The 27344-nt window shown below is 36.8% G+C and overlaps 1 protein-coding gene across 5 annotated transcripts in view; it reads right to left on the bottom strand.

The window, feature by feature from the left end:
• Positions 1 to 27344, bottom strand: part of COBLL1 (cordon-bleu WH2 repeat protein like 1) — an 89043-nt gene that overhangs the window by 8096 nt on the left and 53603 nt on the right. For all 5 annotated transcript variants that reach the window (XM_074910197.1, XM_074910199.1, XM_074910196.1 and 2 more), the window contains exons 3-11: positions 25907 to 26108; positions 24738 to 24966; positions 22065 to 22159; positions 21701 to 21940; positions 12812 to 12956; positions 11714 to 11782; positions 5941 to 6199; positions 3305 to 3390; positions 316 to 1940 (exon numbers count right to left, since the gene is read on the bottom strand). In XM_074910197.1, coding sequence (XP_074766298.1) covers positions 316 to 1940; positions 3305 to 3390; positions 5941 to 6199; positions 11714 to 11782; positions 12812 to 12956; positions 21701 to 21940; positions 22065 to 22159; positions 24738 to 24966; positions 25907 to 26108 — 2950 coding nt within the window. The remainder of the gene's footprint in view (positions 1 to 315; positions 1941 to 3304; positions 3391 to 5940; positions 6200 to 11713; positions 11783 to 12811; positions 12957 to 21700; positions 21941 to 22064; positions 22160 to 24737; positions 24967 to 25906; positions 26109 to 27344) is intronic.

Consider the following 27344-nt stretch of genomic DNA (forward strand, 5'->3'; position numbering starts at 1 on the left):
AACAAATCATAAGCACTCTGAACATAAAAAGACATAAACAATTCTATTTAATTTATTGTTCTTTGAAGTAGGGGATGCTAATTATGGCAAGAAATAATTATTTCCAGTAATCTGAATGAGGCTGTTTTCCTTGTAACATTCCACGCATTCCTGCGTTTCATGATGATGATGTGCTACTGCTAGACACCACAAGGTGTTTACACTGTATGAATACAGCACTTTCTCACCAGGAAGCAGTTCAGAGACCAGCCTCTGGACTAGTCACACTAGATGACAGTGGATCAACAGTCAACCAATATCAGAAATAAAGTTTACCTTATCTGTTAGACTATTTTGTGGTCCCCCTGTTATGGTCTCTAAGGAAGGGTTTTTTACTTGAGGCATGGAGGTAGCTGAGGAGAATCCAGCTGCTGAAGTGGCAGAGGAGAGTTCAACAGGGACTTCCTCTCTTGGTGCCTGGCTAGTGATTGTGCGCGTCTTATTGAATGATTGTGACCTTTTGACTGCAGATGAGACAGCAAGAGCAAAAGGGGATGGTCGTGAACTGGAGTACGGCTTTGGAACTGCAAAAGTTCTTAGAGTTCTTAGGTTCAATGGTGCTGGCGGACAGGAGGGAAAACTTAAAGGTTTATTGCTTTTAACAGGGGAAGTGGAAGATTCAATTTTTTTTCGATCATCAACTTTTTCTTCATCTCCTGGAGGAGAGGAAGTACTTGTTTTTTGTAAAGAGAAAGAAGTTGGATCAAGTGGTGAGACTTTTTTTCCTGTCTCTGTATTCTTAACTTCATTTTGAATGGAATTAGGAGCACAAATGGTACTTCTGGCAATTGCAGATGTCACATAATGACCTGAAGCTCTTCGCTGCATTTGCAGATAAAAAGAATTAGGCTTCGTTGTAGGACTTAATGCATTTGACTTGTCCTGAGTCTCAGAAGAAGCATTTGTATTATCCAAGCTTAGCACCAGTGGGACATGCTGTTTGGAAGACTCTGTTTCCATCTGATTGCTCTCCGTAGTAGTCTCAGCTCCAGACGTCACAATGTGTTCAGAAATGCTGTTCACTCTGTGCAGCAGATCATTTGCTGCCGCAGGTTCATTTTGCAAACCAACCTGTAAATGACCTACACTTTTTGGAAGATGAGGAATTTCAGCTTGCATTATGAGTTCTTTAGGGTCTTCATGCTTTTGAGAGTTTTCCAAAGTAGATACCTCTTGATCCTTATTATCTGATGGAATTTCTGATTCCCAACTCTTCATTATTTCTAAGGACTTCGGAGGCACTATTTTATAAGTAGTCATTCCAATTTTTGGTATGTAATCCCTTGTAATTTCATTAGCAGGCTTGGGTTTAGCTTTGGTGTCCTGTCTATAAAGAGGGTGACCTTTCATAGGAGAGCCCTCTGGAGTTTTTGCAGTTGTTTCTGCTGAAGCAAAATCACTGCCATTTACACAAGTGTGACTCTGATCTTCTATGGGAATTACTTTTTCATGGGTATATTCTTGTCTCTCGAGATTTTGCTCTGTTGAAGTATCTTCATCCTTTTGTATTCCATGCATCACTTGAAGAAGGGGGTTGTTTGTATCTGTGTTGTGTTGAGGGACCAGTCCTCTGAATATGGATGATTCACAACCCTGAGGAACAATAATTTCTTTTGGTGTAGTCCTTTCCAGATTGCTCTCTGATGGACCTGTCTGGATTGCAACATCCTGAGTTTTTACTGTGTCCAAGCTAATTTGATATGTTTTCTGATCTTGCTTTTCTGGAATCAGTTGAGGATAATTCCTCTGACTTACAGAAATGTCATTTTTACATGCCTGGCAGCTTGATAGTCTGTCAACTTCAAGCTTGTTATTTTCTCTAAAATCTACTGTTTTAACTTCAGCTGTCTGAAGTGCTTTCCCTTCTTCTGTTGTTGGAAGGAGTTCTGCATCACCGTGATCTTTAAGTTAAAGAGAGATTCCAAAATTAATATAAATGCCAAAAAGATTCAACCTTTCCCTTTGCACCACAAAGCCCCACATCGAATGTATTAACTACAAGGACTAGGTCCTCACTGATCTTAAAATTTTCCTTAACACTTACTTTTAAAGGCTAAAGATATACTTATCTTTGACTAAGATTGCCACATAATAGTATTCTTACTCAGGTATTCTTTCTTAATTAACAGGCTACTGGTGCCATGCATCAGTTTAACAGAAAGATCTATTCTAAAATAACTTAAAAAGTGCTAATGAATTTTAGTTGATTATATAGGCATCACTGATTCAAGAGCTCAAGGACTATTAGATATTAGAGCAAAGTTTCATCTAGTTCCACATTTTTGTGGCTTTTGTTCTTTAGTTTTAACATTACAAATGCTATTTGTCAACTACACCTTATGTATTTGTACAAGAGAACAATCGGAAAATATATGGACAAGAGCAATTTTCCAACTCTGTTTTTCCAACTGCTTAGCAGGTCTCATAATTCAATTTTCTACCCTGGACTAAACATGTAGTCCTTTTGAGAACAGAAATATCTGGGTCAAGTTGTTTTAAATATAATACCGAGAAAAATTAAGCTGTTTAGGAATAATCATTTGGGGTGCTATTTAAAAAAAAAAAAACCACAAACCAAAAAAGTCTTTCCTCATTTCAAGTATGTTATAAAATGGCAGTTAAAACTTATATCACAGGACTCATGCAGTATGTTATGATTTACAAACAGAGGTGTGCTGAATATAGAAGACTATGGAAGGCCTAATATATAAATCTGAAAATCAGTGTTACAAAAGGGTAAAATAAATCAGTCAGGTCATTAAATCCACAGAAAAATTTATGAACCATTAGATGCACAGGATGTTGTAACTTCTTTTCAAAACATTGTGTCACTTTGTTCTATTTGTGTTTAAAAATACTTGCATTTTCATGCAGAAAACTCATGCTAATTTCATAAGCAAAGAACAACTGACAGCCTCTCCCTTTCACACTGCAGTGCGGTGCCCATGTCACACCACATGGGAGGATAACCTCTGTGTCCAGCATTCCCTCTCCTCAGCACTGCTCCACCCATATGCCCTACAACAGCATGATGCAGCTTTGACTACTGCTATAAAAAAAATATTAAAAACCAAAAAAACCCAAACTGCACTGAATTCTTGTCACCTCATCTCAAAGAGGATAAACCAGAGCTAGAGAGAGTATAAAGAAAATAATCTGAAGATTGCAATTCAAAAGTTGACTGTATTGTCATTTTTTTCAAAGGAATAGAAAAGTTCTCTTCAACCTTGCTTTGAAGTATTAAAAACAAGTGGGAACTACTCACCATTGGTTTTATTTTGATCCAAAATTCTAAGCTTCCTGTCTTTTTCAAATGCAGCTTGCTCACTGCTTATCTTAGTCTGTAGTCCTCTGCAAAGCACAACAGTACATTAAATATGCTATCATTCATTTCAATAAACACAAGTAACGATGCAAGAGAACTGGCAATATTCTCCAAACACAGATGGACAAAATAGAATCACTCTGCCAAACACTGGAGTACTCAACAGAATAGATTAAAAAAAAAAAAAAAAAAACAAACCAACAACCAAGAGGAAATGCTGCTATGATATTTTACCAAAATGACATGCAGCTTCACTCTCTTCTGTGTGAGCAGATGATCAGTTTTCCCTTTCTCTTCTCCCCTCCCCCTTGTTGACTCGTGTAGTTTGAACAAGCCCCTCTCCAGTAACAACTTCCAGTGAAGCCCCAATGGTTTATCAGTCATGTAACAGTGTTCTTAGTGTGAAGTGTTCTGACACCCCCTTCATTTAAAATGTGTCCTTGATTTTGTCCCTGACACAATATACAGGAAGCTGCATGAGACACTCACTGAATATGAACATATGAACTGCACAGTACAGACTTTTCAAAATAGTAATGAAAAATTTTCTGCCCGCTTCAATAAATACCTTGAGAACAACAAAGAAACATGCAAACATGTTACTTGCATATGAAACATTTTTCAAATGCATACAATTTCTTTCCTCAGATCATGGGTTACAAAAGAACTGCATGAATGCTGAATAAAGCCCTCACCTTTGGGGGGGGGGGGGGGGGGGGGGGGGGGGGGAGGGAATACTGAGTCCTTGGCTTAAAAAGGTAAATGAAAACAGCCACAATACTTAAACTTTCTCCTTAAAAAATTATTAGAACTTCAAGCTTACATCTCTGTTTATGATACTTTTACTTGCTGTAGTTACAAATACTGACATTATGAAGATTCCAATTCATTTGCCACATCAAATACATTAGTTGTCAGCAACCAGTGCCTTGAGCTGAAACATCTGCTTTGAATCATTTAAAATTATTAATTCCTCACTAACCATCCATCCTCATGTTGCTTGTACAGTCCAAAATATACTGTAAGTGTCCAATAAACCACTAAACAGGAGCATACGCTCTCAAAATTATTGTTGGAAGAAAGTTAAAGCTCAGTCCCGCACTCTGTACTCTTGCTTATTTCCATTCCTTTCAACACAGCTGAGGGACTGAACTACAAGTATTCACAGCAGGCTGAACTGTTCAAAAAAAAAAAAAAAAATCAAATCCAAAAGCCACAGAACACCACAGAGTATCACCATAGAAATCAGTGGTTTTGACTGGAATATTACATATATCCCTGGTTTGATTAAAAAGAGATCTGAATTATCAAAAGGTTTCCAGAAATATAATGTCAGAGAAAACCTTGTCGTCATTCTGGAATCCCTGTGATATTTCTGGAAAGAAAGATTGCCAAACTCTAACTTTAGAGCGCAGTGCATGCTAGATGATATTCACCAGGATTATAGGCCATGAAAGGCTATTACAAGTTAGTGGGGGCAAAAAGAAACAAGCCCTGGACAACTGGCCAAACCGGTCCAATAACACAGGTCTGATAATCTGCAAGTTCAAGACAATTTAAAAATAACATTTGACTGTTCCTCCTCCTTGTAGATCCCCATAGAGCAGACACACCCAGGGAACTGGCATAACATTCTTCAGGACAGAGCACCCAAGATTTCTGAAAAGCCCCATTTGGCCTTGGACTGACAAAAAAGACTCTTGAAATACAATTCAAAGCTCTCCATACTATCTTGAAAGCTCTTGGCTACTAGGACAGTCACAAATTTTGGCTTCAGTACAATAATTTAAATAGTTCATCCAATTTAAATTGGCAACAGTAGCCATTTTATTTGCCCCAGGGAACAGAAAAATAGTGAATTACATTAACGCAATGGGACTTCTCCGGACAATCAACATTTATTTCAAGCAGGCACTAACTCATGTTGGAAACCTGCTGAGTCAGGTAGTTTAACAAACATGCTGAAGGGCAAAGGTACAGCATCACCAGAAGTGAAAGAGAGCAGTTAAGAAAACGAATGTGTTTATTCTTTAAAAAGGCAGAATTAAATTGTTTTCTTGAGAGCAGATGGATCAAGACAGGACAAAACAACTGGCTAACTTATAAGTAAAAGAAAAGAAAAATTAAAACCAAAACAAATATGCAAGCCATGGATAACTGTGCCCAGAACAGAAATGGCTGATCTACCTGTTTTTCCCCAACTATAAGAATGAATTTGTAAATTTTCATTTAATTAATCAATCCAAATTATTTTTGCAGAATGCTGCTTAGTAAATATGCTGGGTATTTTAGTGACAGGTTCAGCTTTTCTGGGATCTAGCTGTTTGAGTAGTAAGGAAAGGGAGGCTTAAACAGAATAGCCTGCAGAACACTTCTTTTGTCATTTTTGTTGAAAAGCCTCAGGAATTACTGGGCATGGGCACAGGAGAGTGCTACAATGAAAGCTAAGCATATTAAGCTCATTCCTCTCTCACAATTCTCTATTCTGTGCTCCACAATGAAACAGCACTCTACGTTTTATTTGCCTCCCCCATTCCCTCCCCAATGCTCCTTTCTTTGTCACAAAACGTACTTACTTGCCATCTGTGCTCATATTTTCTTGTTTTTCTTCCTTGAAGCTTTGTGAGTTGTCTACAGAAACACTGCCAGGAACTGGAGCTGATGAAGCAGGATCATTTTTTTCAGTTTCCAGTGGTACCTCAGCAGAGCCGAAAGCTGCAGTAACCTCTCCTATCCCAAGAGAGGTATTTGTACTTTCACTGTCCTCTCTCTGTTGCATACTCATCTCTTCCCTTTCATCAATTTCTTCCAGGTTGTATTCTAAGCTCCTTACACCTACACTCACAGGAAGAAAAAAACAAACACACACAACAAAAAACAACAACAAAAAAACAACCCGCAGTTCTCAATGCAGGGTACAGATACAAAGGGTCTGGTGAAGTCAGCCTAAGTAGTTTGAAGAAGGAAAACTAAGTCTTCTCATAATTCAGGTTAAAAAGAAGAAAAAAAAAAAAAAAAAGACTCATTCAGTGTTTTAACTTCACAGGATTTTCTGGTACTTTCCAGTTCTGTCTTTTTACATGTGGGAATATGCTCATCACTATGCTACTATCCATCTGTTTCTGCATCTGTAACTACTGTATAACATTTTTCTTGTTTAACCTAAGTACTGGATAAGGACAGATCTAAATATATTTAACAATATAATAAAACCAAATTTCACAGAGGCAGACAGTTTATTTTACCCAGATTTCTTAATAATTCCATTAGCTCTCCAATGAGGTTTAAAATACACAGAATCACAGAATCATCTAGGTTGGAAAGGACCCTGGAGATCATCTAGTACAACCATTCGCCTAGCACAGCTCACACTACACAATTCCTTTATATCAGAGTAGGTACGTTAAGGAATTCAAAATAGCAACCCAAATTTCATTTTTGCCCATGGTTTGAACAAATTTGATCACTACTATCAAAATTATCCTAAGTGTATTAAAACATAGTTAGAATGGTCTTGTGTAGTCTCCTGTGTTACAGTAGAAATGCACAAAAATAAATTACACAGAAAAGTGTTAATCCATAAAAATAACTAAGTCTTCAGCTAGACCATAGTTAAACTAAAAGGTTTAGGACACACATTAATCAATGTGCCTGAAGTTAAACTAATAAATCCACCTGTTTTGATATCCCTAGTTTTATTTCCCTGCCAGCAATCTTTCTACAACAAGATGATGACTCACATTTTTCAAATGTTACTAAGTAGACCACACAATTAACCTCTTGGGCAACTTGCATTGTATAACACAAAGAAAATAGTTAATTCCATCTATATAGTGCAATATGGTGCCATAGAAGGCTACTGGCAACAACTGAGCCATACAAGCAGTGCACTCTGTCTGACCCGACTGGGGTATTCCTGTCAGCTCTGCATGCACCAACACTCATTAGGTACATGCTTTGCTCTTGAGCAATTTGGTTTCAGACTTTTCCAAGTTGTATCAGTAAATTTTCAAGTGCAAACCAAGGCTAAGAAAACAAAATAATGGCTTAAAGCAAGCAATACTGTAAAGTAGCAGATCCCAGAATACAAAAAAAAAAAAAAAATCTTAAGATTGACTTTTTTTGTACAGACTAGTGTCCTACAATTCTTCCAGTACTTCTAGAGAAGTACACTGTTATAAAAACAATAGAGGACTCTATATACTGGAGAAAGTCTCAGTATACAACAGAAACTTTGATTTTTCCAATAAGGTCATTAGTTAAGAGTTCGGTAATACTGAAATTACTCATTCACAGTTACAGAGCAACTACAAAAGCCAAACATTTTACTACTTAATTCTAGGGTTTTTGTATTGCATTCTTATAATAATGCTTTATAGTTACACATTAAGCAATTGTCACAGAGCTGAATGCAGAGGTGATTTAGATCCCCAGGGAAAAAGGGGCAAGACTGCAAAGTGGTGCCGATGAGCTCCTTCCATGTGATTTAAGTACAGATACATACAAATATGCCACACTGGTATTAAAGGGACTCTTTAAGAATTTATTGTAAGGGCCTTCTCTTCCTTCCCCCCCACTCCCCCAACCCCTTTCATCTCCATCTAGGGGAAAAGTCATGCCAGCAGCCTCATACTTTGGGAGATGATTTTAGCAATAGCAGTACAATCTTACGTGCGCAGAGATAAATATATATATCACAACACACAAACAAAACATAACAGGATGTGGGCAAACATAAAACGTGCTGAAACTATTCCACAGCCCATAACCAGCTCTCAAGAGGACTGTCTCCTTCACCGGTGAGAACTATTATGCCATGGGCCTAAGTCACCACCAGCCACAGGAATAAAGACTAAGACCTTCAGTCTAAATACTCTGTGGAAACCTGAATTACACAACAAAGCACAGCCAGGACTTCTGACAAGACAAATGGAAGCATTCTGGAGCTGCTATGGCTTTTTGCACAGGCATTGCTGTTATCTCTATCACTTTACCTTGGGAGAGAAGTGTAACAAAGGCTGAGTTGTATCTATACTGATGGGACGGAAACTTAACTTGGGTTGGTAGGAGAAATTCCTGATATGTGAACGTCTGCCCTTTGCTGAGCTAGGAACACTTCCAAGCTTTGGAGTGCACTAACCTGACCTACAAATGCATAATACCAAACAAAAACAACCCTCACACTTTTTCCAAAGTCCTCTACTTCATTTGTCAGCACATCATCAGCCTTGCTTGGAGTTAATTTCAAGTAGTGCTTTTTCATATGTTACTGGATCTCATTCCAGACCTGGGCCACCACTGCTGTGGGAGAATGAAGCCTGAATGCATTTGTAGTTCATGTTTTATGACTTGTTTCTAAACCCTCAGTTTAGTTTTTATATGCAACATATTGCTAGGAAGTAGTTATGGCAATACTGGCTACATACAGTTGCCTTATTGCTTATATATTCTATATGTAAATCCATATATAATATAAATTGCATTTTTATCTGTGTAGAATTTATTGTCTATGAACATTAGTCATAAAGTTTTAATTAGCCCTAAAAGTACATCGTAAAAGCCTGCAGGATGACATTGTGAAGACATACCTGCTAAGATGACTGACACAGTGGCTGCAAGTCTCCTTTGAGTCAGTAAGAATACTCTGCACAACAGAGAATAGGCTGACACTGCTCTGTGAGCCATTATGCTTGTAAACACCAAAGCCAGCAAGCCTGACTACATTATGTAAATCTGCCAGTGGTTTTGTACTTAACAAGGTTCTGAAGAGATACTGTAACCAAGATTATATCAATGGATTCTCTTGATGGGCGATTATTTTAAAATCTGTACTTCTTAAATTATTTTTTTAAAACACCATTTCACCCTCTTCCCTAGAAAAATGACTGAGCATTAATTAAACTTTGGGAAAGGGAACAAAAATCAAAATTGAGAAAAAAAATTCTTGTTTATAATCCCAACTGTTCAAATTAATTCTCTGTCAATGGTTATTCTAGTAGATGTATGCCTTCAAGCTACTTTTGTCAAGGTACAGGCTAGTTGGTTTTTACACCATGGGAAGACTGTCATTCCACAACAGAAGTACTACTCAAATTCTATAGCCTAGTTTCACTTAATGTATATGTGTTCATTAGCTCTACACTACTTAGACACCAAATTGAACATTTGTAATGGCTCACTGTAGGGCAGAAGGTAACACTGTATTTGCAGCTTAACTTTTATTTGCTTATTTGCTGAAGTAGCAATGAATAACTGAACTACTTTGGGAATGCCAGTCACAGCTGAGCAAAAACTCACAATGATTCCAGAATCCTGACAATCAAAGCAGTTTGCAGTTTTAATCCAAATGGAAGGAACTACTGAGTTTATGTAAAGTTACAATCACGTGCAATTTAGCAATTAAAGAGATACTGAACTACCTCATCCATTTAAAACAATACCCAAATATGCATAATTTCCAGACTAGGAGTAGGACAAGTGCACTGCAACTGATTTTGCTGCAGGTGAATATTGGTGATGCATGATGAGCTTTGCTAAAAGACCCTTTATACACAGGCCTCAGGACAGTTTCAAAAATGCCACCAGAGAGCAGCAGTATCCCATGAGAAAAAGAAAAAAAAAAAAAAAAAAAAAAAAAAAGGCAAGGAAGCTGTGCTATGTGACTTGTCTCTATATTTAAAAAAAACCACTTTGCATTAAGTCTTCAGTAAAGGACACTCCATGAAGACATCATCAGCAGAACCAGAGAATTAAGACTGTCACTGTCTTAGAGGTAAAACCCTGACTGTTCTAAGCCCAGTGAAGATAATTACATTTTTCTATTTCTTTCCATTGCAACTTAAATTAAAATATTTAATTACAAAACTTAAATGCTTCAAGCAGAGGTTCCTAAATCTATGGAAAAGCAAACAAACCCCTTCTATGAAGTTCAGGGCTGTTTATCTACGTAGCACTTTGGACATTACAGTGATGGGAAATGTATAAATTCTAGCATGGTTCTACAATCTTAAAATAGAAAGAAGATCAAGAAAACCCCAAAATCTGATTTTTAAAACAGTACAATAACTTTGCTCATCATCTTAGACCCATCACATGTAGATAAACATGGTTTTCAACACAGAAAATTAAGTAATAATGAGCATCATGAAGAGACCCTCACTTGAAGTGACTACCCTCCTTCATCTGCTACAACTAGGAAAAGGAAAGGTCGAAGCTTCATCATGTCTTCAACCTCAGACTGCGCAGCATATGGTTCACACTTCCTATTTATTAAAGTACATATTATTTCTATTAAAGATCTTTTCTGACAATTTACATAAATTGCCCTAAACACAAACCAAGCTCAAATTTACTGATTACTGATCTTTTTTTTCCCCTTTGCCAGAGACCTAGGACAGCAGGTGACTTTCAACTCTTGTGGTACACGTGTGTTTTACCACTCCAACCAATTCAATTGGCATCCTGAATAAAACAGCTGGAAGACTACTTAAAAAGTTCCCATCAACTAGCACAGAAACTCAGTGTTTAGCCTCATATAATGCCAGTGGCACTCCACATGCTTAGGGATAAATATATATCATTCTTAGTGAAGCACATTGAAGAGTGATTTTTCCAGACGGCACTGGCACTGATTATTCTAAAAGCTTCTACAAATTTTAGAAGACTCCTAGATGCTCTATCTTGTCTCTCAACCCTACAGTCTGATGCTTACAAACAACAGTACTTAGCAGTACAAACTGCATAAATTAAAAAAGTATTATGTTCAGCAGCTAAAGAATTGTATTTTAAACAGCCATACTTTTATATATCACATTTTTCCATAGCATGCGACAAACTATTTCATTTAATGTATAAACAACTACTTATGCATGCAGTTTATATTTACAAATTATGTTTTCAAAGGCATTTCAGATGCAAACCAAAAGGCAGACACATATTTGCTCCTACCCCTAGGTTATGCAGCTCAAGGGCAGCACAAGGAGGCCTTCTGAAAACAAGACTGGACTTCAGCTTTTGAAGGTCTTGTTAAGAGGTATACAAAAATCACAGAGTTTCTGGCTTGTTCTAGTCTACAACTTGTGGGGGAGGAGGGGAAACAGGAATAATGTTTAGTTTACTAAATGTAAAGCACAGATACCAAACCAAAATATATTGCATGTTTTTTTGTAGACAGTAAAGGTAAAATATCTTTATTTTAGAAAGCCATATTGGTACTTCAAAGTTAATGTTAATTGATCTGAAGCATTAAAATTACTTATGACACATATGTAGTATAGTAATTTATTACTATGAATTATCATAGATTTCTATGAAGTAGATTTTATCAATGAATTTGGAAAAAGAACCAACCTGTTTCAGACTGCATTTCGGTGGGTCTTTCTTCCACTTTAGTAAGGGCTGATTCTGTTGACTCTGTTCCTGCAAAAAGTCAAGTAACAAGGTTTTTTTGCCTCAATTTCTGCACCAACAGAAGTTCTAGATAAAATGGTAAATTGTGATCTTACAGATCGGTGAGTCCTTCAGGAAATGCACCTTCTCTTAAGCAACCAGTGCTCACTGACATTTTCCATGTATTTTAATGTCAACTCTTCCGTATTTTTGATCAAACATTAGACTTGCAAAAGAACAATACAAAACTTTCTCTGAAACTCTATCTTTTCATGCCATTTCCTATTAAACCCTCTCTGATCCAAAGAAGCTAATCTCTCCACCCCAAGCTGTCCATCTGATTAACAAAACCACAATTGCTATAGTTAACCTAACTATGATTAATTTGGTATTTTCCACTTTTTTTCTGGTCTGATTGCCCTAAGACCTGCCTACTTTCTCACACTTGTGGGAAAATAACGGAAGACTGGCGAAGGAGACTAAACACACTCGAGCTGAGGTGTAGAAAACCACATATAGCATACTAATTGTTGTTTAGTCTTGTGTGTTTGACAAGTAGAACATCTGTGTCATCTGACACAGGCTCACGATAGACTTCAAGGCACCCTATCAGACATGCTTCAGATTCCTGCCCTGCTATGGGAAAGATCAAAGCACAGTGGTGAACTATGCCTGAGTGAATCCCTGATACACAGGTGAAAACAGCAGGTTCAGCGACCCTCTAGCATGGACTGAGCTCTGTGGTGCCTGCGTCCCTGCCTGTGTGCCTCTGCCCAGGTGCTGCCTAGGGGAACCCCTGGCTGGCGAGGTAACGAAGATGAATTTACTCTGTGTTTCATCCACAGTTTTGTGGTTGTTCCTGTGTCCTGCCTGTGCCGGCCCACATACACTACATAAGTCAGTCTCATTAAGTAGTATCACTGCTCCTTACAATCTGAAGATGTTTTTCACTCACATTTTTCCTTGAAGGTCTTATCTAATAAGGTGGTATTTCTCTAATGTTTATCCAAATTGCCATACTTTCTGTTGCCTCCCAATTAAACAGCATAAAAACATTACCAGTCTCTTTACTGCTTTCACTTTGATCCTCTGGTGCTCTAGAGGGTGGCGAGGGCGCTTTGCGCTTCAGCCTCCGTAGAGAAGAGTTCACGGAGGCGGTGTCACTGAGCGGCAGAGAACCCTTCCGTACTAATCCCGGAGGTGCCTAAGGGAGACAAGGGAGGAAGCAGATTATTAGCAATCAAAAAATACCAGCAAAATAGCTCTATTAATTATTCTCAAAAATTATTTATAATATACATTTGGGAAAGAGAGAATATATACCTATTATCAAACGTATTATGTTTCTCATCTTAAATCCTCGGAGGAGTAGTTTTCAAAAAAAAAAAAAGATTTTCTAGAATAATTGAATATATTCACAGAGGTACAAGATACAGCAGTAAAAGAAAATCAGTTGTTTCATATAGTATAAAAGAGAATTTGAATTCTTTTATGCCCAACGGCTATTCTACAAACCCCAAATAAATCTTTTCTAAAAGTAGCTAAAATCACTGTGGAAAGAAGCTTCAACTAAACTACTACAATGACATGACACAATGTTTCCTTCTCCACTCCTTTAACAACAGTCCTAATTGGGCTGTACACATATTATTAGGATTATTATTAGGATTTTTTTTCCCTTCTTGAAATACTTGAACTTTTGTAGAAATTTTTTGAATGCCAACTTTCAAAACTTATCTTGGAAAGTACAGATGTCTTATAATCGTAATACTTACTGAAGTTAAATGGCAATAAGTTGTAAAACAATAATTGTAATACTGATGTTAAAGTGTAATAATGTCCTCATCACTGTAGGAAAAGATTTCTTAATTCATAATTAAACAAAACCATTTAAAAAAATGGACAAGGCTACCTGATGAGGACTTAATAGTTTTATGATAAAGCAGTCCAACTGCATCTTAAACTATTTTAAAAATATGTTCTGTGTCTCAGAAGACAGTGGTTATAAAGTTGCCTGTCATATTTAACTGCAGGTTGCCTTGTGCTGAAGAAACCTGGTATTTCCACATCTATTAGAATCATAATGTTCATGATCTCATCAATAAAGGAGTGTATTTTGGCACTAGACACAGCTGCCTATGTCTGTAGTAATTCTGATCCCTATCACTTGTCTACTCCACAATATAATAAAATCCAGCAGTGACATTAATTTATGGATAGAAGGATCCACACAGTAACTGGGTGTGAGGTCATCTTTAGAGAACTTTGTGCTTCAATTAACTAGTCCACTTCACAAAGCAGCATATCAAGGAACAGAGATGGCATAAATACACCTACAAACTTCACTGACAATCCATTCAAAAACATTCCTGACAACGGAATTGTTGACCATGTCAATAACCATGTAATAAAATGCTTATAATTTAGAACGCTACCACTGAACAAATACAGATCCTACAGTAAGGGGGATATTAAAGTCCAAAGCTAGAGTATTTGGTTATACACAATCAAAACTGTAAAAAAAATTAATCAAAATAGAAAATAAACTGGCACAAGGTGTCTGCGAAGCAGTGTCTGGCAGCTCCTGTTAGATCTCAATAGAATACCTGAATGAATGAACTGGAATGGTGAAAACCATCATCTCAGCTACACTGGGCACACTCAGTCACCTTTTCTGTCCCACATCAATGTCAGGTCAGATCCCTTAGATACTTTACTGCACTGCAAGGAGCAATAGTGTCCAAAACATTCACACAATTCTTCTACCAATCACTTTAATGTCAAAACAAGCAACTCAAAACCTTTTATAGCAAAGCAGGACTCAGGGTTTTAAGGAGAAAAAACAAAGCACAAAGTGAAGTGTTCTTTTAAGAACAGCAGAGGATATTGTCATAGCATTCAACTCCTGATGAAAAATACTTGCATGCTTGAATGGTTTTTAAACGTCAGTTTCTAGATTAAAACATCAGACAACAAAAATCGCTTTACACTTTTACAGTTCCTCATTCACAGTTTCCAAATAGTTCTACAAAAAAACCCCAAAATGAATAGTATTCAGCATCTGAATCTATGCAGGAGGGAATGTCAAATAATATTATTTCTCCAAATGAGGGATTTTTTTATTGTTAAAATTCATTTTCCTCCTTGCTGTTGGGCAGTGCTATTTTTCTCCTCTTCAGTAGCTGCTCTCCAAGTTGCAGCCCCTCTGTTCTGCACAAAGACACTGTTTCTCTGTTCAAAGGTCTGCACCCTCATCTGCTTCACACAGGCTCCCTCAGCTGACTTGGCTGGCAGAGTTGTGCGCATACTCGCTCAGCTAAACAGATGTCACCAGAGTTCCCTCCTGCACAGAAAGAGTATGTGTGTAGGGGGGAAATAATGTTCTCAGCATAAGAGCACAAATGCTACTAGAAGATTTTTATAAGCCTTTCTACTGCCCTTTGCATCCAAAGAAACAAATGATTTGCAAAGAGAGATTTTGAGAAAGTACTAAATGTTCCAGTTAAGGTTCAAGTGTTGAACAGATTTTCTCAGGAATTATTCAACATATGAATATTAAGAGCTTTCAAATCCTAACAAAGGCTGTAATATGAAAATAGTACTTTAAACAGATGGAAAAAAATTAAAATAATATTATTAAGACATTATCTGACAAAGTTTTGGAATATACATCTGGGTGTTCATGTGTCATACCAACTGCCAATGACAGTCAGTGCTTTATCAGTTACACTTAAATTAAAATTCATGTTAGAATCACTAAGGTAATTAAGCATGCTTGCGCAGAAACACCAGTGAGCCCGGTCATAACTTCCACAACACATGCAGGAGTTCCACAGTTAACACTGTACACCCTCCTCCTCCTGGAACAAACAAGGATGGATATGAAGCTTTTAAACCTCAAATGTGTATGGACAAATTTGGCACCAAATCTGACACCACCCCAGTCAGTCACTTGTAGAGACCAGTGCTTCCCAAGTTCCAGCCTCTGTAAACAGTGGCAGACGCTGTGCCTGGCCCTTCTTATCATTTCAAAAAGCAAAGGAAAGGTAGTTAAGCCACAGTAATTTTTCAGCTTGAATGGAAGGAAAAAAAAACACTGGGAGAGAGTGTAGTGGTAGCAGCACATTTCAGTGTGGTGCAAAGCATACTTCACACCAAGGGGCACTATATACACATTGCTACAGCACCAGCACATAGCTCTTTTGCACCACAGGTAAGTAGGTTTAACAGAAGATACACAGGCAACTGGGATATCAAAGCACATTGCTAACAATGTTGCTAGTATTTCCTTCTTCCCTTTGTACAAATATGCAGGCAAATATATGTCCAAGGAGTAACAGGAAAAAAAATTTATATTTGCTCTTGAAACGATTAATGCATTCAATTTCTATTACATGACTTAAGCTTCCCAAAATACTTAAAATTTAGCCAAAGTACTTCACAGGAAGTAACTTACCTCTGACCTACTGGAAAGGACATAGAGAATATATCTGGAGAAACTCAGCTGGTGTTATTCTGTTCAAACACCTGATACTACTGTTCTATCCTACGATTTATCTACACACTTGTCAGTACAGAAGTAAATACAGTAAGGGGACAAGGTTATGCATTTGGTATACTGAAAAGTGGATACATGCAATGTTCACCACCAATCTGAATCACATCAGAATCCTATCAAATCACCTTCATGCAAATTTCAGTAGGCGCAAACAGGTAGTCCTGAGCATTGTTTTCTGCCAGGTAACCCTGCCTCTATTCAAGACCTCCCTGATGTTCATAGTGCTCGCTGCATCTTTGACCAACTTCTCCTTTAAAGGGCTGACCACCAAGTTTCAAGCAACTGAGCCTCTGGGTGTAATTTGTTAAGCATGGAACTCATCCCTCCCAGAAATCTAAACTAAGCTGTTCTGTGACAGTGGCTAATAGATCTTTTCAGAAATACTTTATGGTTTAGTTGCTTCCCACCTTTCCCCCATTCTCCCATCTTCTCCTTCTCTTTCTTTTCTAAGGGGTAGACTGGAGATTTTTATTTCTTTAGGAGTAAGGGTTGTATAAATAAAAGCAAACTATATTTCTACAGCTGAGTTCTATCCATCATTTAAAACTGTAAACATTTTGACTAAAAAATCTTCACTTAATTGTTCCTACTCAAGTGTAGTTTACATATGCTCCTTTACAATAATTGAAAACAGTATAAGGACACAAACATTCAGGGGATAAAATAAAGATATGACAGTCTAGTTTTTATAAATAAAGCATTAGGAAGAACATTAGCAATAGCATTTTGGACATCATCAATTGCTTTTCTTTTAAAATTAATTCTCCTTTCAAGAAGTGTTATTATGAGAAAATTGCATCCATGAAAACTGTGAAGACACACATACTGCATTAAACAACAGCACTGTGCAAAACCCCTTGAGAATCCTCTCTACTTGCAAGTGTATTTAAACTTGCTAGTTCTAAACATACTTCTGGCAAGAGCCATCTTGCCCAAATTAGAAACAAGTAAGTGAAGGATTTCAATATTAGAGACTAACCTGTTCATTTCCAATCTGATTTAACACAGAATTTGCTGGGCAAACATTAACCATTTAAGCTTACTAGTCATCTTCTGAGTCTCATGCCACGTAATAACTTGCAAAAGCCACCCTTACATCCACTGTACTAATCTCTCCCCAAAAAATAGGTACCTCTCTCCAAAAACGACTTCTATAATCGCTCTGAAATTGAGGCAGAAAAAATTCCAAGCTTTGTACCATAAAGTAACTACTCACATAAAGAGAAAGCAGTTTCTCTTTTAGAGAAAACGAAGTAGAGAAGCTGTAGGAGGTAAACATTAAAACTCTTTTTCATACTGTGAGAAACTGGACGACAATACATTGTGAATTTGAAGACAGACAACAGTGAGAACTCTGTTCCCTTAAAGTTGGCTCATTTCACTATTGTCTGATGTTACCACTTTGGCATGTTTCTATCCAAACCAGGCAAACAGTTTACCCAGGCAAAACTGACATTTCACTTTGTCTTCCTTGTGGATGTTACAAAAGAGATCTGTCCATAATAAGGCACATGCAGAAGGTCATCCTGGTCCAGAGAAGAAAAAGTATGTATCCAGTCTGCCAAATAAACTGAAGGGCAGGCTTCAGAACTTAGGCATTCTTGAAAGCAACGATTTGCAAGGAAACACTTCTTGTAAGGCAAAAGCAGAAAAAAGGTAACTCTTAAGAAAAAAAAAAGAAATACATCTAAGTTCTGTAAATTAACTTAATGGGACACTGTAATAACAGTGAAACTCCCAGACATACTAAATAGCAAGCAAACACACCGATTGGCCTGGTGAGTAACCTGAAAGAGACTTTACATCCTACCAGCAGAACACATCTTTTTCAACAGTGGGGAATATAAGACACCAAATTCTTATATTGTTTACAATGAAGTAATTGTGGTCTAGTGTGACCAGTTCTCTGTAATGCGGCAAGGACAATGACTTGGATTAAATAAGTATAAATTGGTCACTTTGGGTTGAGAAAACATTAATACACATGATACAGATGAAAAAATGCTGTGCAAGCATAAAACCTGATTTTATTCTACAATGTTTATACGTTTCATTTCAAATTCCATATTTAGGATGTCAATTCTTGGAATAATGACTGATTCTTACTATGTATTTAAATAGTGCCAAATTTAATTTATAAAGTTTCAAATCCTGTAACTAAATCCTTTATAAGTAAAATAACATTTTTACTTAAAGAACATTATTTTACATTGTCCTTTGTATAACACCTTATGTTTTTAAGGGAACTGTCCCTTTTTTTACAGTTAAGTGAAACTAGAAGTCTCAATAGATAAAGATACCTTTTTGTTTATTTTAGAGACTTCAGTGGAAGCTCTGAGAAACAAGCTTCCAAATCTTCCCCCTGCTGGCATTACTCAAGCAGTGCTTGATCTCACAGCAAAAACAAGTATTTGTTGGTTTCTGTTAGTGATGGAGCTCTATTATATTTTTTTCTGTTATTCTAATTATGTGCATAAAGTTTTGAAAAAAAATCAAGGGTCTGATTCATCCATGTGACATAGAAGAGTATAAGTTGGAAGGGACCTTTGGAGATCGTTTGGTACAACCTTCTGTCGAACACAAGGTCTTAGATTAGGTTACTGCATGAGCGTGTCAAGGCATGTCTTGAATATTTCTGCTGAGGGAGCTTCTACCACTTCTCTTGAGCAACCTATTCCAATGTTCAGTTGTTCTCAGAGTGATGAGTTTTATTCTTGTATCTGAATGAAATCTGAATTTCCTGTGAAGCAACTTATGCCCACTAGTCATCATCCTGTCACCATGCATACTTGTGAAGAATATTCTTATACTTTCCCTACAACACCTTCTAGGTATCAGAAGAAACCAAGTAGATCCAGTCTGAGCTGTATTTTCAGTAGAACATTTATGTTCTCCAACTTTAAACATCATGGTGGCCTTCCACTGGACTCTTGCCTGTTTTTCATGTCTGCCTTGAACTACAGGAACCAAATCTGGACATAGCAGTATACGTGTGGCTTAAAAAGTCTTGACTACACTGGATTCGAGGCGGATCACACAGCCAGACCCCAGCCTGTACTAGTGCTTGGAATTACTCCATTCCAGATAGAGAATTTCACATGTATCTTTTTTAATCTTCATGTAGTTCCAGACTGTCATTGTCTTCCCAAACAGTAGCTCTTCTGGTGTACCTGCCTCTCCACCCAGTTTGGTGTCAACTTCAAGTTTGTTGAGGGTGCATTAAATTCCATCATCTAGGTTGTTTATAAAGATATTCAACAGTATTTGCCATACTACCAATTCCTCACAAACTCCATCTGATAACCAGTCTGACTTTGAACCATTAACCACCACCGTTTGAGCTGTTCATCCAGTTTCTGTCCTATCTTGTGATTCATCTGTTTGGTCCATACCTTACTTTATCAACAAAAAAATGTTGTGGCAGACTGTGACAAACACCTTGCTAAAATAAAGGTAGATGACTTCATCCCAGAGCTTCTGCTTGCCACTAACTTATAAAAGCCTTTCTTACTATTCTTGACATCTCCTGCTGCTTTGAGCTCCAGGTTTGCCTTTGCATTCCTAACTGCATATTGGCATGTCCAAAAAGTACCTCTGTATTTCTTTTGGGGAACTGCTGTGCTCCCTTTCCATCCCTCACATGCTTTTTTTTGCACTTGAGCTCTCTCAGTAGCACATTTAAATGAGTGTTTATTTTTATGCCTACTCCTTTTCCCACTTAGGGGAATGGACCACTCCTGTGTTGCAGGAAGGCTGTCTGAAAATATCTCAATGCTCTTCCAAGGAGCAGCTTTATCCTCCACGAAAGTCTCTCATAGGATCTCTCCTAAGAGTTCCCTGATTAAGTTGAGCAATATGTACTACACAGTCCAAATTCATTCATTAGATGATATTTACTGAAAAGTAGATACTAAAAAGACAAAATATTTTACATGAATTAATAAAACTCAAAACACACAGCAAATATTTGCCCAAATTTAAGTTCCAAGATCTGAATTATCTGATAAATCACCATGCTATCAAATCAGAACGAAACAGAAGTAATCCTAAAAGACACATGCCAAATGCTTCTAAGTTCTAAGGAAGCTGCACAAAGTAGCACAAAATAGAAAATACACACAAAAATATAACTTAATCTGGACTTGTCCTTTCTTTGTGAGTTACTCAACTTCTGTCAAATCACTTCAGATGCATAAGAAATGTCAGTACAGAATAATAAACTTAAGCAATTTTGCTGAGTGACAGATCCTAGTCTAGCAGTCGTATATTACTGTTATAGATAACATGCTATTAATCATTTAAAGCATGTTAACATTAATAAAGTATTTTCAAAAAAAATCAATTAAAAAGACAAACATGATGCGGTAAAAAAATATCTTGATTTTGCACACACCACCACCCCCCCTGCCCAGTTCCTTTTATTAAAATACACAAAGGAACCTTTGTCTTCTTCAAATGATAAAGCTTCTTAGCAGGACACAATACACAAATTCAGAACTTCTGTTAAACAGTGCTCTCTTGTGGTTCTGTGCATCAATGAAAGACTAAATCATTGCATAAAGATAAAGGAAGTCACAGTTTGAAATCTCTTGTCTAACAGAAAATTAATCCCTCAGACTTGTATTTCATTTAGTTCTACACTTTATTTTTCTAGCATGCCAATAACCTCATTTATTAAACACCACTTTTAGATACTACATTCAAAGCAAAGTATGAAATTTTAAAAAATTATAATGACAATTTTAGCCTTGATCTTTAACTGGAATTCACAACTAGGAATATGTGCAATACCAGGATAACACTTAATACATCAGTTCTCCCAAATTCTGTAGGCAGAATTTCTGCACTGCGTGGAATATATAGGTTACTTAAATATGTATCCACACCTCAATTTCAATTAAATACATCTCTACTTAATTAAAATAAAAACCTTCCTTTAACTTGCTGGGAGCGCAAGAATGTTAAGGCTACTCCCCAAGATTCCCATCTTTCTCTAGTAATGTAATATAAGGAACAAACTACTTGCTATCACATGTAACTAAAACATTAAAAATTACTGTAAATATCAAAACATCAATTACTAGGTATGATAAAGTGAGACGATGTTCTCACATTTAAATATATAAACCATACATCCAGAAGAACAAAAAGGTGCTCACACTAGCAGCTTATATAGGAAGTTGGTTTTACCTTCACAAAATACAGCAGCTACTTTGGACACAGAATATAAAGTTTAAAAGGAACACATCTTTCAATTTCTGTGGCTATTTTCAAACAAAAATTTTTAAAAGCAAGCACTACACTTTTATTTCTCATTTATTTCAAGCTTCAGCAGATATTAACAGGGTTATCAGGATTATCTTAAGAGAAGTGAAGCAAATGTAACTAACCTGTTCATTCCTATCAAGGCTGTCAGATTTCACCATATCAGATGTCGGTCTGACTTGGGCTTGTGCAAGTTCCTGAGGAGCACTCTGAGAATTTGGCATAGGTGGTAAAGGAGCTCTCCGTTTCTTCGGCATTTCAGATGGCAGAGTGTTTGAATCGTACTGCTTGCTAACAGTGTTAGATCTCGTGATAAATGTTGGCCTTGGCTTACTCATCAAAGGAGTTGCTGGGGCACTAGCAGCCTTGAGGTGTAGGAGGAAGAAAAAGATCCAGATTACTTATACTATCTGGAAAACAATTGACAATACTGATTGCTCCACACAAATATGTTTCTAGAAGTTTTGCTTATACAAAGTTACACCTTACTTGTTCCCTTTTCTTCTTGCTTCGTTGAAAAAAGCTGAAAAATCCTTTATTTTCTTTCTCCTTCAGAACATCTAAGCTTTCAGATTGGTAGGAGTCTAAGATAGAAAACAATAATAGTTCTAGATGTTATTTATTGCACAGATTATTTCTCCTGCACTCTTACTATTTCACTATCTGTCTTAAGACTCCTGGAAGGATATGCAAAAGACATCATAAATCACCTGTATTAACAGTTTTTTCTAATCACTGGAGAATGAACAGGTTTCCTACCATGCATGTTCTTCCTGCCTTTCTCAGAATGCTGAACAGATGAGTTTCAGATGGTATTAATACCCCTAGCACTTAAGCCAGCCCATTCCACCTGTCGTATGTTTTGGTTCCTATCACAAAGGCTGTAAAAGGGAAAAAGAGCATCAGCCTCACCAGCTCTCAATTCCTAACAGTTTAAATTCATGGCAAAGTTTAAAGTGGGCCAAGTCAGGCACAAGCCTGCACATGGTATGACTATGAAGAAGGATCACTGAAACACCTGATAGGTGCTGCATACCTAACTGCATGACAGTCATAGTAAAGACGGTCAAGTCCATTCTGGTTTCTTGCGGAATTTATCCTCCTTACACTGTCTTATTCATTCAGACGATCTGTAAATCTAAAGGTTGTCTCTTTAGTTTTTACTAGGTTTAACTTTCTTAAAGAAATCCTGCTGAATGCAAATGCAATGAGCAACAGAAATCAGCAAGGACACTATGGGCTCTTGGTAGAAGTATCAATATAAATACGGTTTTAAAATTTAATCAATAGATCTTGAGTAAAACTATAGAGACATACTTTATATATATATAGCTGGGTATATCACTTCTGTATTATCTTTTTAAATATGCATTTATATAGGACAGAGATAATTTCTCATGTCAGTCAAGCAGAGGTTATAATAGGAGCGGATGGTAATGTCATGTAAGAGCTACAGTAACACTGCCTATTTCACTAAATCGTACCCTGCAAAAACTGTAAATTTAAATCAACTGGTGATGTGGCTACAGAAAGACAAAAAGAAAGACAGAAAATGTGAATCCGAATCGAGGATGCAGTTATAAGTTACAACCACAGAAATCCAAGCTGAATCTTCAACATTAGGAAAAAGTAACTAGGTACTTTCCTGAAGCAAAAAGGATGTGTATTTTTACTACCTAATGCTACAAGTCATTTAAGAACTCGAACCTGAAGACATGCAACACAGACTGGAATCTTGTAAATAAGAGAGGCTCCACTTATACTTCTGAAGGAAAGAGGAAAATCAGTATACAGAATAGTTTGCTCTGTAAGTTTTGGATTGTCAGCTGGTCCAAACTTGGAAAACAAAGGGCATAAAATTAAAATGTAAATTGAATAAAATTTTAATTTAAATTCTAAGTAGAAGGTACACCTCATCATTTACTTTCATAAGAAAGCTGAAAATTCAGAGCTTTAAAGCTGTTGGCAAAATTGAAATGCTGAACTACTATGTATCAAGAGAACTGAAGTATATCTAAATTTCCTAGCAGCGCACTGCCATGTAGAAAGCATATATACCCTTGTATTCTTTCCTGAGAACTTTTGGCTGTTGAATCAAATGAAGCACACGTCATACTGTGCAAAACCCAGACAACAAACAAGACAATGCACTATGGGCACATGTAGTCCAGGTATTGGTTTCTGGTGGGGAAGACAAAGATATTTCGTTTTTGCTTTCTCCATGGGAAAAGGATATATTTTTTATATATGCCATCCTCCTGTTGTTCAAGATAACTGGCCTTTGGGAAATAATTGAGAGAACTCTTGAAACCGTAATCACCAAACAATGAGGTTACCGTATTTAGGTACAAGGGGGGAAAAAAAAAAAAAAAAAAAAAAAAAAAAAAAAGAGACAAACAATAAACCCAACAAAACCCCCCAAGTTTTGGAGCAGAAAGGAAAACAAGCAAAACAGGAGTGAGCCAATATTACTGCATTCCATAATCAGGTAAAATTTCCTGTGAGAAATGTTTGAAACATGTATAGAATTTTTAATCACAGTACAATAAACCCTTCCTGAAAAAGAGAGGTTACAGCTAAAGCTAAAATCAGGAACAGGAATGTCTGTACAAACATAAGGAAGTTCATTGTTCCCCTGTTGGACCACAATTAAAATGAGAATTATTATTCCTTCACAATCTATAAAAATAGCTAACAGCACTCAGAAATATATAAGCATCAGAATGTTCTAACGCTTTTAAAATTTTAAATAATTCAAAGGCAAAACTAAATTTCTCTAATGTTTCCATTTTTTCAGCTCATCATGATCCTATGTCTTTTCTATGAGCTAAGGGAAATACAGTGGTGTAGGTCTTTTAGGGGTAGGAGAAGGAAAGGAAGGAGTTGCTTTTAAGTGATGATTTGTGCTTAGTCACGTTCGCTGGAACCTAACATTTTGTTAGAAAACAAAACTTTCATATAACACTTCTCAAACATAAGTACAGGTAAACTTGTCCCAGTTACAGTTTTGTGGAAAACTAATGAAATACATACTAAATTACTAGAAATTACTTTCTTTGTAAGTAAAAAAAAAACCAAACCCCACAACAATAAAATGTATACATTATTGAAATACTAAGTAATTATCTTTTCTATAACTGCAGTTTACAAAAGCTATCTTACCTCGACTGATATCCATGGCATATAATTCTCTTAGTCCAAGGTCATTAAGAGATTTTGTCACATCAAGGGGTTCTTGAGACTGGTAATTCTTCAACAGCAGGGTGTGTGAAGGATCAAACTCACATTTACTACAGATAATTGGTATGTGTTCTTGAAGGGGCGAATGTGGACTAACTCTTACTACTGTCTTCTGTGTCTTCTTGTAGTTTATCACTACCCTTACTGTTTGCTAAGGAGAAGAAAATTCCAATAAATACCAGCACAAATTCCAAGACAACTGGCATTTTTATAACAGCCTTACAGTAATCACAGGAATTCCACTTATGGACAACTTCACCAATGTTATAGATTTAGAAATATTACAAGAGAAACTATAACAATATTGCGATTCCCTTCTACTCAAGAAAAGGAGACATGAAACACTCTGCTCCTCCTTTAGTATCTGTCATTTGCCTATCCAACAGGGTACATGCCTGGAGTGAGATGTCCTGCTAAATTATACCAAGTAGCTGTAGAAGTCAGCCAGCAAGCCATGAGTGCGTGTGTGCATGCACGCATGCAGGACAAAGATAAAAGGGCAGCAGAAGGGCTCCCCTGGCCCTGTGCAAGTGCTTTAGACAAATTAAAACCCAGTGTTCTTCCACACAACAGAAGGACAAAGACTGAAGACAATATTTAGTCTACACCCAGAAGTTGCTTTAGTACTTCTAAAAGCTCCTGCTTTCTTAAGTGTATATAAAAAAGCTGAGTAACAATAAAAAAGTAGAGTATGTATTAAAGGAAAATGAACATACTGTCAGAAGGGCATATATATCACAGCATGACAGATGGTACAAGTTGTGGATTTTCAGTTTGTGGAAGGCTGTATTCAGCCACACTTCATGTTCAGAATTTGTCAAAAGGACAGTAAGGCATGGGATTTCAAATACTACAGTAATGTTTTCTTCTCTTGGCAGCAAAGTTGCTTACCACAACAAATTGAGATATATTCTACCTAAGAGGAGGTTAACAAGAACATGGAGCCAAGCATTTCACAGGGGTGCATGGTGACACAATGACAGACAACAGGAAAAGCTGAAAGGAAAGGCTGAGCTACCAGCTCAACTTGTTGAATACAACACTGATTCTAATTTCTCAATATCTCAATACACTTTAATTTTAGTTCTCACCTCTGGTATAACTGGAGCAGGTTTCTTCTTATCTGTTTGTTTTGGCTTTACAATCACCTTTTCCACCTCAAGCATTCCCACTGGTGTGTTGGGTTTGAATTTAATCTGACTATTTTCTGCCGATACCAACTCTATAGTATAACTTGATGGATTTAAATGATACTGTGCACAGAGAAAGATCAGCAAGTCCATCATAGGCTTCCTGTAAAAGACAAATGGAACTGTCACAACAGATGACAATTAAGCAGGCTATAAACAAATCGTGCTGCTAAGCATTTAACCCAACTCCCTTTCATGACTAAATAATTACCACCAGACACCAACTTTAAATATCTTCAACATAAAGAAAAAAAAGCCAAATGTAAAAAACTAAAAAGAAAATTAAACCAGCTTGCACAAAAGTATGCCAAATGCTTGAGCAAAGGGAAAAAATTTTGCTTGTGTGAATTAATGCTTTTGCTGAGGTCATCAGGGAAATGTGGATTAGCCACCTCATTTGACATTTACTGGGAACTGTAGCAGTGGTGATCAATGCCCTGCTATTCATTAAGAACAATTTCCTTCCAAAGCTTGAAATGTTTATATTCATTCTGAAGTTAGAGCACTTTATTTTCAGAAACTCTGTGCATGAGCCATTTGGAGGAAGCAGGAGAAATTAAGTTTGAGGAACTTGCCTCTTAAGGAGGTCTTGCAATAGGGATCCCAAAATGAAGCCAGGTGTTTAATATAGGCAGAGGGAAAGGAGATAAATGACAACAGTTGAATGCAATTTCTTGAGAAATTTTTCATATGTAGTCACTAACTGTATGTCCTTGTTCTCCTAGTGCTCAGTGAAGAATATGCATAACAGTGTATTAAGATAGGCTGAATGTTCCCAGTTGCTGCTGGAATAGATTTATTAAAGCTGTATTTTAAATGGAAGTGTCATAGAAGTTTAAATAGACCAAAGATAAGGAGTATCCTAACTTTGCATGTTACACCAACTGAAGGTTATAGAACTATCAGGTCGCTGAAACTACTCATTCCTCAATAATTTTTAGAGTTGGGTAATCATCTGTAAGGAGTATTTCATTTGACATCCTCTGAATCTCTCAGTTACGTCTACAAACAGGGAAATCTATAACCTGCTCTGTCTCACAAGGATATTATGGAAATAAAAGTCTGTGAAGCAATCAAATGCTATATTGAAAAACAACACTGAAGTGTCTTAACAGAAAACTAATACAGCGTTTGGCTGGTATGGCTCTACCAGAAATCTCAAATTCTAGATGTAACCTCATAACAGATGCAAGTATTCTGGTAGCATAGCCAAATGTAGAAATAAATGGCTTCTACAAAGAGCTGTCAAGCTAAGCAGAATTCTAGATAATATAAAGACCATCAATACATTTATTAAGCAGGAAGTTAAAACAGACTTTAGATATAACATGGTTCTCTA

Source organism: Athene noctua, chromosome 7, assembly GCF_965140245.1.
Source record: "Athene noctua chromosome 7, bAthNoc1.hap1.1, whole genome shotgun sequence".
Lineage (NCBI taxonomy): Eukaryota > Metazoa > Chordata > Aves > Strigiformes > Strigidae > Athene > Athene noctua.